Here is a 13,329-nt window from a genome sequence, read left to right as displayed (position 1 = left end):
TAACACAGAAATGTGTGAATAGGACTTACATACAACCCTTACTTAAAGTGACAATGCATGACACCCTTGCAACTTCCCTAACTTTTAGTTTTTAGAAAAGCAAACACCGATGTTATACTTCAGTGGTACTGCTTTAATTTTAGCCAGATGAGACTTGTGGTCCAGAAAGTCTACTGAACTAAAAAGTATCTGAAGCACAGCTTGAATAAAATGCCACAGTGCAGTTGCTAACATGTGGAAGTCATTATTTCCATCTTCAAGCAGATGCTTATGTTGAGCAGTTCATTAGTGGAATATGACCCACTTTGTTATGGGGAAATTACAGAGTATTCCAGCGGTATGATGCAATTGGAAGGCAACTTGAATAAATACAGAGTTGTAAGAAGTAAAAGTACAGATTGCGTTATTGGTTTTGAAGTGAAATGATAATACGTGTCATGTGCAGAGCTAATTTTGGCTACAAGGGTTTCAGAAGGATCTGTAAAAAGACAGCAGCAGAGGCAGCCAGACAGAGTATAATCTATATTGTTTAGTACATTTATAAATAAGTACATTACAAAATTTGGCAGTACACGATGCAACGTCTTTGTTTTATTCTGACTGTTATAATTCTGTCATTTACTACTGATCAAAGTAATTTGCAAGGAACACCCCCTCCAAATCTTTTCCTTTCTTAAGAAAATAAAGAAGACCCAAATTCAAGGATCCAAAAATGCAAACCCCACAGAAACTGTTAAAACAATGTCATTAAGTTTGCTTTGTCTTTAAAGCCATACTAATGTCTAAACCGCAACACAACAACCATATTGCATGAAGTTAACACCTTGTGTTCACTGAAGTGCTGTTTAATCTTCCTGAAATCTAAGCATGAAATGAATTTGTAACAAAAAACAGCAGCACAGGCATATTTATGCTTTCTGGAAACTTGGAAATGGTGGCAGGGTTGTTGAATATTAGCTAGCTTGAATTGCATAGTTGGTATAAGACCAAGGTATTCACCCAAAGAGCGTATTCACCTGGTAAGTAGAATTTACAATCTGTCACAAATCCCCACCATCCTGTTCCAAGATATTAAAAAGACAAAAGCAAGCAGGAACTCATGCTGTATAACAGAACATCCCAAAAGAATATTCCATTTAAACTCCATGACATTTAATACGTACTTTGTGGGAAATACACTGCTGAAAGTTGAAGCTGGTACAATCCATTCCTTCGTTAAAGCAATATGGAAACAAACAGGCTAGAGTCCTACCCAAAATTCAGCAAGAATCATGCTAGGATGAGGGCGGCACTTTTTACAAGAGCTGTGTGTCAGCTGTGGTATAAATGGAATATTCGCTTAAGTTAAAACACAGCTGAGAATGTGGCTTCTTGCACCATTTCAAGATGACACAGTAAGAGGCAGAGGATTGCAGCCTTCCACTTCTCTGTTTACACACCGCGAGTCCAAAAAGAGAAGTTAGAAAGAAAGGAGAAGCATGCAACTTGCCAGGAGGGTGACTGTTTGAACACTTAGTCCCTGCAAAAAGAGCCAAAGACTGATTTCAGACATACCTCACCAGTGCTTAGACCCAGAACTTTCCTCAGTGCTGAAAGTGAGACCTCAAGCATAGCAAAAAAGGAAAAACGAGCATCACTGAACATGTGCACAGCACCTTCCTCTTACCACCCAGAAATCCTAACTAGCCTAAGATACCAAGGACTAAGGGACAGCACTTTCATATCAGAAAGCAGTATTTGGAAATAAAATACAGCAAACATCCAAGGCGGTGCTTATTTAACATTCTTTGTATCCTGCCTTTCCTCATGGCATGCAAGGCAATGCACATCGGGTTCCCAGGCAGCCTTCCATCTAGACACTGAATTGACCCAGACCTGCTTAGTTAGCTGATGCAGCTGCCTCACGTGCTTTTGGATCATGAGAGACCAAATGGAAACAGAGCTGGATATCAAGTAAATTAGTAAATGGTTGTGATGATCAAAGATAGGGTAAGGCTTGGCCCACATGTCACACTGAAACCACGGTTAGTGCACACTACTGAGAAGCTCTCTCTCTCCTCCACTGCTCCTGCCACATGGCAGAGCCCCAACTTTTACAGATAACCAGTTGTTTATGCTGATGAATGCATGTATGTTGTCTGTGACATAGATGTGATGAAAGTGTCACCATTTGGATACTAACACTTCGACATCAACTTTGTTGGACTTGGTTGGTCATGTTGTGTGGATACCTGATTATCGTCTTCCAAAGCGACTATATTCCGAAGTTAAAAATGGAAAGCGTAATGCTGGTGGTCAACAAAAGAGGTTTAAAGACTGTCTCAAGGCAAATTTTAGAAAATGTAGTATAAACACCAACAATTGGGAAACACTTGCCTGTGAGTGCTCCAATAGGAGAACAGCCTTTACCAAAGCTGTAATGGGCTTTGAACAAAATAAAAAAATTCCTTCCAGTAGCACCTTAAAGACCAACTAAGTTAGTTCTTGGTATGAGCTTTCGTGTGCATGCACACTTCTTCAGATAAGAAGTGTGCATGCACACGAAAGCTCATACCAAGAACTAACTTAGTTGGTCTTTAAGGTGCTACTGGAAGGAATTTTTTTATTTTGTTTTGACTATGGCAGACCAACACGGCTACCTATCTGTAAATGGGCTTTGAAGACACTCAAACTCAGGACGCAAGGGAGAAACGTGCTAAGAGGAAGGCACGCTTGGCAAATCCACAACGTAATCAACCCCCCTCTCAGAAACCAATGTCCCCACTGTGGAAGGACGTGTGGATCCAGAATTGGTCTCCACAGACACTTACAGACTCATTGTTAAAACCGTGTTTATGGAAGACAATTTTACTCGGCTGTGAGTGATCGTCAAAGAAGAAGAAGAAGAAGACGACTAATATTTTGAGGACTGTGCAGTTTGTGCCTTTTTGTTTAGAGCACAACAGCCCAGATTCAAGAACGCTCATGGCAAATGCCACAATTGAAACTAAACTCCAAAACCAACCTGATGTGCAATGAGAGTTGGCATGCTGAGCCACAGTTTGTACTTGCAGCACTGCACTCCAGGAAATACTTTGCCACTAGCATCTTTGAATCCATATAGCCAAGCCTGGAGACTATATATATATACACAGTATATATTTATAAACATATTGCTGGCAGTTGTATTTGATTATGTGAGTCAGTCCTAGCTTGAAGAATATCCCAATTAAAATGCCTGTGGAGATCTACTGTTGCTGTACGGAAGAGAAACAGAAGATAAATTCTACCATGTATCAAATTGTGTGTAGGAATAATGACACCTAACCTTTAGAGTGCTATACAAATATTCAAGCTGCCCCACCTACCTTATCTTGTAAGTTTTACATGCAAAGTACCATGCTGAGTGTGTCAGTATTGCTATCCTCATATTGAAGAGACCATGCCTTGCTTAGGGCTATCAAGCGACTTCAGGGCAGTGAAAGCAACATGCAATTTAGATACTTCATAAGAGAAGGTCATGGAGGGCTTATTCCTGGTTGTTGTTTTAATGCAACTCACCAATTTAAATAAAATTTCCCTTGCAAATGATGATATTACCAAACACATTTTCACTAGTGTGCTTTTATGGGATGCTTCACATGTTCCAGAAAAATGTATTTTTGAAGCATGCTTGCCACATATTTTCTCCAGTATATGAATCATAGAACTGTAGAGTTGGAAGGGACAACCAGGATCATGTAGTCCAACCCCCTGCAACGCAGGAAATTTTTGCCCAACGTGGGGCTTGAACCCATGACCCTGAGATTAAAAGTCTCATGCTCTACTGACTGACCTATCCTCTAATTTATGTGAATGCAGGCATATAGGAAAAACATGCTTGGGGGCTTCAGCACAGGGGCCAGCTCCTAGCGTTGGAGAAAAGCAGCTGGGATCTCCTTGTGCCAGGATCCCAGAGTGTGATATACTTCTAGAATCCCAAGATTATAAGCAGGCCTGGAGACTGCAAGGAACAAATCCTTCAGAGTTTGCTTTGTGTATTTACTGTTGCTTTTGTTCTACTTAGCAAGTCACTTCAAGTTGCAAAGACTGACCCCTCTTTGTCTGCTGCTTAAAGGTGGGATGAGCTAGGTCTACCATCCAACTGCTTTTGCGAGCAAATGGCTGCATATAAGGAGACCTTCGGACACAGGTGCTCAGTTAAAAATAATGAATATCAATTAAAACACTTAAAACTTCCCAAAGTTGATAAAATCACCCATTATTTAAACCTCAAACCAAACTCTGTGAAAACAGCTTCTGAGCCACCCATTTCATTAGGTTAACCTCTACAGCTATATTAAAAAAGTACATCTAACCAGTTTAACAGGTTTTCAGCCACATCCAGCCCTCTTGTTGACTTTTCTTTGTCACACTAATGAAGAATAATACACACAATGGTATCAGTTTACATGCCTACTGGTCACAGCATTATATGCCTGAAATACAGAACACCACACACCAGTCAAGAAAGCAAAAGCAACTCATAAAAATTGATTTGTAAGGAGGCTAGAGACATATCTAATTCCAGCCTATTTGTCTCGAGGGACTATAGAGCCAGATGTGTACATGGAGTCTGCTTATTCACAAAAAGCTTCTTTATAAATCCCACACTCCTCCTACCTGTTGAAGCATCTCTTCGGTAGCATTAAGTTTCAGCTGGTGCCCCTCAAGGCAAACTTCTAGATCTCTGATCTTTTCTCCTTGTGCCTCCACCTGGTCTGTAAGGACGCTCACCTACAATTGAGGACAAAAAGGGAACAGTCATAAAAAGGAAATATTCCATACTTTCAGGGATAAAAGCCATTACTGTTAGTAACGAATCATAGCTATATGCACCCACATGTGCTGGCCACTCTTCCTTATAGGGTGGTGGCATGGAATAATCTCTTCATGTTCTCTAACAGCCGGATAAAATAGATTTGGTTTAAAGGCAGCAACTAGCTGAACCAAGGTCATCTTGACAAGGTTCATCTCCAAATAGGGATTTGAACCCACTCCTTCCCAAGCTTCAGTCCAACATACACCGCACTACACAGGCTTTTTCCTTTTTTTTAATCCCCCTCAAATCATTCAACTAGTTACTAAGTGACTTTAAAATGTGTTACTCTATTTTCAAAATGACAGTTTGCTACTTACCTTAAGAAGTCACTACATCACACTTTGAAGAAGAAGAAAAATACCAGCAACATTTTAAAAAAAATAAAAAAGAGGCATTTGGAAGGCTAGAAAAACAAACAAATGCTGATGTGAAAACAGAACACTGAAGATGATGTGCTAGCATTTACAGTAAATAATCCTTCAAAGGGAAAAAGCCCCTGAAGAATCCTGTTAATATTTTAAGTGGGCTTTGAGCACGCACAACCCTTTCAGCTTTCTGCCAACACTTCTCTCCTTAGAAAGGGGGAAACGTAAGGGAAAGAGTCTTGTAGGAAGCCAACCAATTATCTTTCTCCTTACGAGAGCACAAGAGCTTACCTATGAACAAAGCTTTCTGTGACTGTTTAAAAAACGTAATATGCAAAAGACATGTTTTAACATTGGCAGTGCTCTGCTTTTCACAGGTTCAAAGTATTACAAGCTTAAACATGAATGCCAGAGTTTAGGCACTGAATTGTTGGGAATGAATTAGTAACAATTCTCAGGGAGATCCAAGAATGGTGTCACCCCACAGCTACAGAAAACAACATGAACTCTTCATTCTGTGAGAAGAAATAAATAGCAGCGGAACCCAATGGTAGCTAATATAATTGAAAGAAACAAGCAAGCAAACAGACTTTGTGTGCCTTCTGCAAATCTGGATTGTCAGAGGGTTCCCTGGGCTTCCTACCTCTCAGAACTAACACCTCCAGATTTCTTTTAACCAATTAAACCTGAATGTTGGAATAATCTGGACTGAAGAGCTTCAAGGACTTGATATTTTTTTCTGCCTCCTTCTTTGTTTGAGAAGTTTGCTAACATAAAAATTGGGAAAGAAATATTGCAGTGGTATGCGTCAGAGACACACCTTTGTACTTCAGTAAAAGTACATAATTGTAGGTTTTTCCAAATAATCCAGATTTAGGGAGAAAGTAGTTGACTGTGTAGCAAAGCAAGCCCTGTCATATCTAAAACCAGCTGCCTTCTTTCTTTTTTTTAATGCTAACCTAGTTCTACTTTGCAAAGGAAGAATCACCTCTTGTGATTTATAAAGATTTTGCAAGCTGAAATAGAGACACCTCCACATTTTGAGGTTATCCACATGCCAAGAGCCAGGATTTGTAGGCACACAGGCTACAAGTTCTTTTTTTTAAAATAAATAAATCTTATATTTATGCTGTTGTGAAAACAATAACACAAAATGAGTAAGATTATTAATTATAAGTGAGCAAAACCATTATCCCTTAATAATCACTTAACAATAATGTTAATAACCAAAAGCTCATTCAGAAGATTAATCTTCCTACCTGCTATAATGGCATGTTAAAACATAAAGCACCATTTCCATAAATTCCTTAATCTATCCCGTAATACATAAAACATATCTATTTTCCAAAGTAGTGATTCACAAATATTATTCCATTATAAATCCATAGCGCTTGTTTGGTTTGAAATCCCTTACTATAATCAATAGATTTCTACCATTTTTCCAGTCTTGTCTCTTCTTTCTCAACCTCTTAGAAAATATGTTAAGTCGGCTTCCCAGGTTTTTCCCAACCCATTCTTTTTCTTTGGTATGGTTTGTAATCTCCAGCATTTAGCATAAAGAGTTCTAGCTGTATTGACCTTATAGGAAACCAACTGTCATTTGACAGACTGCTAATTCTTTCACAGGTCTGCAGAATTGGGGTGGCCAACATTAAGGCAAAGAGATGCCTGTGCCCAGCTACATTACATCTAATGAATTGCATCTCTGCCAACTGAATGTTTTCCTGCTTTGTGTTGTATGGAATAGGCAAATAACCAACAATGGAAGCCTGTATGTCAAAACCTCATAGATATCACTTCTCAGAACTGAAATCTGCTTTGTCCATGAAGAGCAGACAATGTCGGGATTGGCTCTTCTGGATAGAATGCAGAAGGGATTTGCATTTAATTAGGAATTCTAGATTCTTGCCATAGTTCCCATTTCTGAACCCCAAAATGATGCCTGCTGCATTAAGAAATCATTTCATGGAGCTCGGATTCCAAGTGATGCCCACAGCAGTTTTGGTTGGCTGCTACAATAGAGGAATGTTGAAGAGAGAGACACTTGATTTTGCAGAGTAGCCCTTCTTTCTAGGGCTATTTCAAAAAGTTTCCCACCCAGTCGGTCTAGGCGGATGTGAAAGATTCTCTTCCTGGTACTTTGCAAACGTCTATATACACACAATGTTCACCTGCAATATGTAGCTGACTAGCCAGAAATATGGGGCAAACATGTGGCAAAGCTCTTGCACTAGAGTGAGCTTCCCAAGGCAGACTTTGAGAATTTCAGGGCTAAGCGGAGTTTTAAATCCAAATCTCCTGTGTCCATTAGAAACAATTCCAACTAAATCACAATGACATTACTTATTTAGGAAGCCAATTATCCAAGGTTAAGAGTAATTATAGATAAGCAGCTTTAGTCTGGAAAAGCAGCCAAGGGCAGTTTTGTCTCTTGGTAAGAAAGAATATATTTGGGGGTGATCCTGTGCTTGGGACAGCATAAAACTCTCTCTCCCACCTTCAGCAGACCTTCGAATAGAAACAAGGGGAGACATTTGGCGGTATCCAGGGGAAGGGCCCCAAGTTCTCTGAAATGTGAGGGTGGTGGTGAATGTATTCTTTACTAACTTTGATACAGATTGGGCTGATTCTCTTATTCTTTGTTTTAGTGGGCCCATTAACCAAGTGTGTGTTGTCAAGTTGCCCTTTCATTTTAAAACAAGAGACAGAAAATAAAACACTAGTCCCTGGACCACCTCTGCTGCTGCTTGCGTGAATGTTGGGAGGGCCGCTCCCTCTCCTGCCAACTCCATCCGGCCTAGGGGGCGGGGCCTGCACTCACTGCCACAGCATAAGAGGCCTGAGAGAGGCCTCCGGGACACGACTGCTGCTGCTGCTGCTGCTGCTGCTGCTGGCGTGAGTGTTGGGAGGACCGCTCCCTCTCCTGCCAACTCCATCCGGCCTAGGGGGCGGGGCCTGCACTCACTGCCACAGCATAAGAGGCCTGAGAGAGGCCTCCGGGACACGACTGCTGCTGCTGCTGCTGCTGCTGGCGTGAGTGTTGGGAGGACCGCTCCCTCTCCTGCCAACTCCATCTGGCCGAGGGGGCGGGGCCTGCACTCACTGCCACAGCATAAGAGGCCTGAGAGAGGCCTCCGGGACACGACTGCTGCTGCTGCTGCTGCTGCTTGCGTGAATGTTGGGAGGGCCGCTCCCTCTCCTGCCAACTCCATCCGGCCTAGGGGGCGGGGCCTGCACTCACTGCCACAGCATAAGAGGCCTGAGAGAGGCCTCCGGGACACGACTGCTGCTGCTGCTGCTGCTGCTGCTGCTGGCGTGAGTGTTGGGAGGACCGCTCCCTCTCCTGCCAACTCCATCCGGCCTAGGGGGCGGGGCCTGCACTCACTGCCACAGCATAAGAGGCCTGAGAGAGGCCTCCGGGACACGACTGCTGCTGCTGCTGCTGCTGCTGGCGTGAGTGTTGGGAGGACCGCTCCCTCTCCTGCCAACTCCATCTGGCCGAGGGGGCGGGGCCTGCACTCACTGCCACAGCATAAGAGGCCTGAGAGAGGCCTCCGGGACACGACTGCTGCTGCTGCTGCTGCTGCTTGCGTGAATGTTGGGAGGGCCGCTCCCTCTCCTGCCAACTCCATCCGGCCTAGGGGGCGGGGCCTGCACTCACTGCCACAGCATAAGAGGCCTGAGAGAGGCCTCCGGGACACGACTGCTGCTGCTGCTGCTTGCGTGAGTGTTGGGAGGACCGCTCCCTCTCCTGCCAACTCCATCCGGCCTAGGGGGCGGGGCCTGCACTCACTGCCACAGCATAAGAGGCCTGAGTAGCTACCGGCAGCAATGGACAAAATGGTTTTAAATGTTTTAATCGCTTTTAATTTGCAGCACTTTAAATGGTGGTTGTTGTTTTATATAATATTATATTATTTCATTATTTTATTTTTGCTTGGGGTGGGATAAGCACTGAGTCAGCACTATTGTTCCTTGTTTTGCTTTGTTTTGTTTTGTTTTGTTCTGTTTTGTTTTATTATTATTATTATTCTGTTAAATTATTATATAGTTTGTATTTTGCCTTTTAAGGGGGAGGGTCATGGCTGCCTGGGAGTGGGCCTCAGCCAATAGATTGGGTGGGGCAGGTTCCACAGGGGGAGATGTATTGGGACACCCGATCTCAGTGATCACGGGCAGGAGGAGGAGTTATGCTAAGACCAGACCATGTCATTACCGAGGAGGCAGGTTTAGTCGTTGTTTGAGGACTATCCCTGCCTCCAGGTCTGGTCCTGACCGGAAGGATACAGTAATCAGCAAGGGAAACCCACATGACCTGAAAGTGTTGCTGTGCAATGCCAGGTCAATGATGAATAAAACCACTGCCATCCACGACCTGATTGTGGATGGAGGATTTGACCTGGCATGTGTGACAGAGACCTGGTTGGATGAGGCAGATGGGCCTGTCCTTGCCGCTGCTTGCCCACCAGGTTTCTCTTACGCACAGCAACCCAGGTCATGTGGGCGGGGAGGGGGGGTTGCAGCGATTTTTAGGAAGTCATTAGTCTGCACCAGGCGTCCTATTGGGAAGACCCAGTTTTCTGAGTGCATGTTCTGGAAGTTGGGCAATAGGGGCAGTACAGGATTCCTACTGGTGTACCGACCTCCCCGCTGCACCAAGGATTCCCTGCCCGAGCTGCTTCAGGTCGTGGCGGATATACTCCTGGAGACACCTAGCTTGGTTGTCCTGGGGGATTTTAACATCCATGCCGACACGACCTTACAAGGGGCAGCTCGGGACTTCGTGGAAAGCATGGCCTCCATGGGGCTGTCCCTGAATAAGTCTGGCCCAACCCATAGCCACGGACATGCCTTAGACTTGGTGTTTACCTCTACGGATGTTGGTGATCTGACATTAACTAAAAGCGAAACAAAAGAAGTGCCATGGTCAGATCACTACCTGGTGCAACTGGACTTCTCCGCAACCCTTCCCCTCCGCAGGGAGGTGGGACCGATTCGGATGGTCCGCCCCCGCCACTTAATGGATCCAATTGGCTTCCAGAGAGTGGTAGGGGATGCTTTATCCCAAGTTGATGGCCTTTCAGCTGATTCCCTGGTGGCACGCTGGAATGCGGAGTTAACCAGGGCTATTGACTGTCTGGCTCCGAAGCGCCCTCTCCGATTGCATGGAGCCCGGACAGCCCCGTGGTTCTCCCCGGAGCTGAGGGTGATGAAACAATCGTTGAGACGGCTAGAGCGCCGGTGGCGGAAAACTCATTCTGAATCAGACCGGACACGGGTTAGAGCTCAACGTCGAGCCTACCAAGTGGCAATGGCGACGGCGAAGAGGGCCTTCTTCGCCGCCTCCATTGCATCTGCAGAAAACAGCAGCAGGAGACTTTTTCAGGTGGTTCGCAGTTTATCGGAACCACCTGTACCACCGGGGCCTGGTAGGGACCCCAAGATCTCCTGCAATGCTTTTGCAAAGTTTTTTGCAGATAAAATCGCTCAGATTCAGAAGGAAGTAGACTCCACAGTGGGAGCAGGGCCAGGGCGGGAGAGTGCTAGAGTTCTGTCTGGTCCTGTTATATGGGATCAATTCCAATCTGTTACCTCCGAGGATGTGGACAGGCTGCTTGGACGAGTGAAACCGACCACCTGTCTTCTTGATCCTTGCCCATCCTGGCTGATAAAAGCGAGCCGGGAAGGGCTGGGCGATGGGCTTTGCGGGGTGGTGAATGCTTCCCTCTGTGAGGGAGCCTTCCCAGACCTGCTGAAAGAGGCGGTCATTAAACCGCTTCTTAAAAAAACATCTTTAGACCCGGCCAATTTGGCCAACTATCGCCCAGTCTCAAATCTTCCATTCTTGGGCAAGGTGATTGAGCGGGTGGTTGCTGAACAACTCCAAGCACGCCTGGAGGAAACGGACCATTTGGATCCCTTCCAATCGGGATTCAGGCCTCACCATGGGACTGAAACTGCCTTGGTCGCGCTGGTTGATGATCTCCGGCGGGCTAGGGACAAAGGTGAGAGCTGTTTCCTAGTTCTGCTGGATCTCTCAGCGGCCTTTGACACCATCGACCATAACATCCTTCTGGACCGTCTAGAGGGGCTGGGAGCTGGGGGCACTGTTATACAGTGGTTCCGCTCCTTCCTCCTGGGCCGTGTTCAGAAAGTGGTGGTGGGGGATGAGTGTTCAGACCCTTGGGCCCTCACTTGTGGGGTACCTCAGGGTTCCGTCCTCTCCCCCATGCTTTTTAACATCTATATGAAGCCGCTGGGAGAGATCATCAGGGGGTTTGGACTGGGTGTTCATCAGTATGCAGATGACACCCAGCTCTACCTCTCCTTTAAATCAGAACCAGTGAAGGCGGTGAAGGTCCTGTGTGAGTGCCTGGAGGCGGTTGGAGGTTGGATGGCGGCTAACAGACTGAGGTTGAATCCTGACAAGACAGAAGTACTGTTTTTGGGGGACAGGAGGCGGGCAGGTGTGGAGGATTCCCTGGTCCTGAATGGGGTAACTGTGCCCCTGAAGGACCAGGTGCGCAGCCTGGGAGTCATTTTGGACTCACAGCTGTCCATGGAGGCGCAGGTTAACTCTGTGTCCAGGGCAGCTGTCTACCAGCTCCACCTGGTACGCAGGCTAAGACCCTACCTTCCCGCGGACTGTCTCGCCAGAGTGGTGCATGCTCTGGTTATCTCACGCTTGGACTACTGCAACGCGCTCTACGTGGGGCTACCTTTGAAGGTGACCCGGAAACTGCAATTAATCCAGAATGCGGCAGCTAGACTGGTGACTGGGAGTGGCCGCCGGGACCACATAACACCGGTTCTGAGAGATCTGCACTGGCTCCCAGTACGTTTCCGAGCACGATTCAAAGTGTTGGTGCTGACCTTTAAAGCCCTAAACGGCCTCGGTCCTGTATACCTGAAGGAGCATCTCCACCCCCATCGTTCAGCCCGGACACTGAGATCCAGCGCCGAGGGCCTTCTGGCGGTTCCCTCATTGCGAGAAGTGAGGCTACAGGGAACCAGGCAGAGGGCCTTCTCGGTAGTGGCGCCCGACCTGTGGAACGCCCTCCCATCAGATGTCAAAGAGATAAAGAATTACCTGACATTCAGAAGACATCTTAAGGCAGCCTTGTTCAGGGAAGTTTTTAATATGTAATGCTGTATTGTTTTTAACACTGATTGGGAGCCGCCCAGAGTGGCTGGGGAAACTCAGCCAGATGGGCGGGGTATAAATAATAAATTATTATTATTATTATTATTATTAACCAGTTACAAATCCCCCCCCCCCAAAAAAAATCTACTAACAATGAGCATCTGCCTCTGGTCTGTCAACTATTTTAATACATTGGGAATTCCCTGGGTCTACTGGTATATTGTTTCCCCCCCCTAAAAAAAATGATCTCTTAACTCATTATTGCTTAACAGTTATAATTAAGGCATAATCTATATTATGTATGTATGTATTCTTGCTTCAAATATGTCTATTCCCTTCATGCCTCTTGAGTAGTAAGTATAAACACCTATTAAGACAAAAGCTGGTCAAAAGGTCTGTGTCCTAGTACCAGTTACAGGTAGGTAGCCGTGTTGGTCTGCCATAGTCAAAACAAAAAAAATTCCTTCCAGTAGCACCTTAAAGACCAACTAACACCTTAAAGTAGCACCTTAAAGACCAACTGTTAGTTGGTCTTTAAGGTGCTACTGGAAGGATTTTTTTTTGTTTTGTGTCCTAGTAGTCATTACATCTTATACTAAAGGAATGACAGCAATTAAACAAGCTATAAACATTACTGCAATAGTTTCTTAATGAACCATTTGCGATACTTGAATCACACAGAGATGCTGCAAGCACTGTAATATTCCTCTCATAAAATACCATACTCCTCATTTCATGGCTTTCGACAATGGCCCTAACTGGTGGTATGTATTATAATCAAATTCTTGAGAAAACCGATGCATCAGCTTAACCGTGAAAGTTGCTTTGCAGCAATTAAGCAAATTATCCAAGCAATGCACATCAATTACCCACTGATTTCTGTATGTTTGATTAATGAACAAAATGCACAATTAAGCCAACTGCTCGTAACATGAACATCAAGGACACACACGTTGTTTTCTGTACTTTTGAATGGGTAA

The 13,329-nt window shown here is 44.9% G+C and overlaps 1 protein-coding gene across 12 annotated transcripts in view; it reads right to left on the bottom strand.

Moving 5' to 3' along the window:
• PPFIBP2 (PPFIA binding protein 2) overlaps positions 1–13,329 on the bottom strand; it is a 106,786-nt gene that overhangs the window by 40,230 nt on the left and 53,227 nt on the right. For 10 of the 12 annotated variants that reach the window (XM_079964240.1, XM_079964243.1, XM_079964236.1 and 7 more), the window contains one exon: positions 4,642–4,755. In XM_079964240.1, the coding sequence (XP_079820366.1) occupies positions 4,642–4,755 (114 nt within the window). Of the gene's footprint in view, positions 1–1,163; positions 1,304–4,641; positions 4,756–5,157; positions 5,411–13,329 lie in introns of those variants that run through there. The other 2 variants (XM_079964239.1, XM_079964247.1) reach the window with 2 other exon arrangements.

Source organism: Podarcis cretensis (genome assembly GCF_951804945.1).
Source record: "Podarcis cretensis genome assembly, chromosome: 1".
Taxonomy (NCBI): domain Eukaryota; kingdom Metazoa; phylum Chordata; class Lepidosauria; order Squamata; family Lacertidae; genus Podarcis; species Podarcis cretensis.
The sequence above is the reverse complement of the archived record's forward strand: the minus strand, read 5'-3'. Positions and strand labels throughout refer to the sequence as shown.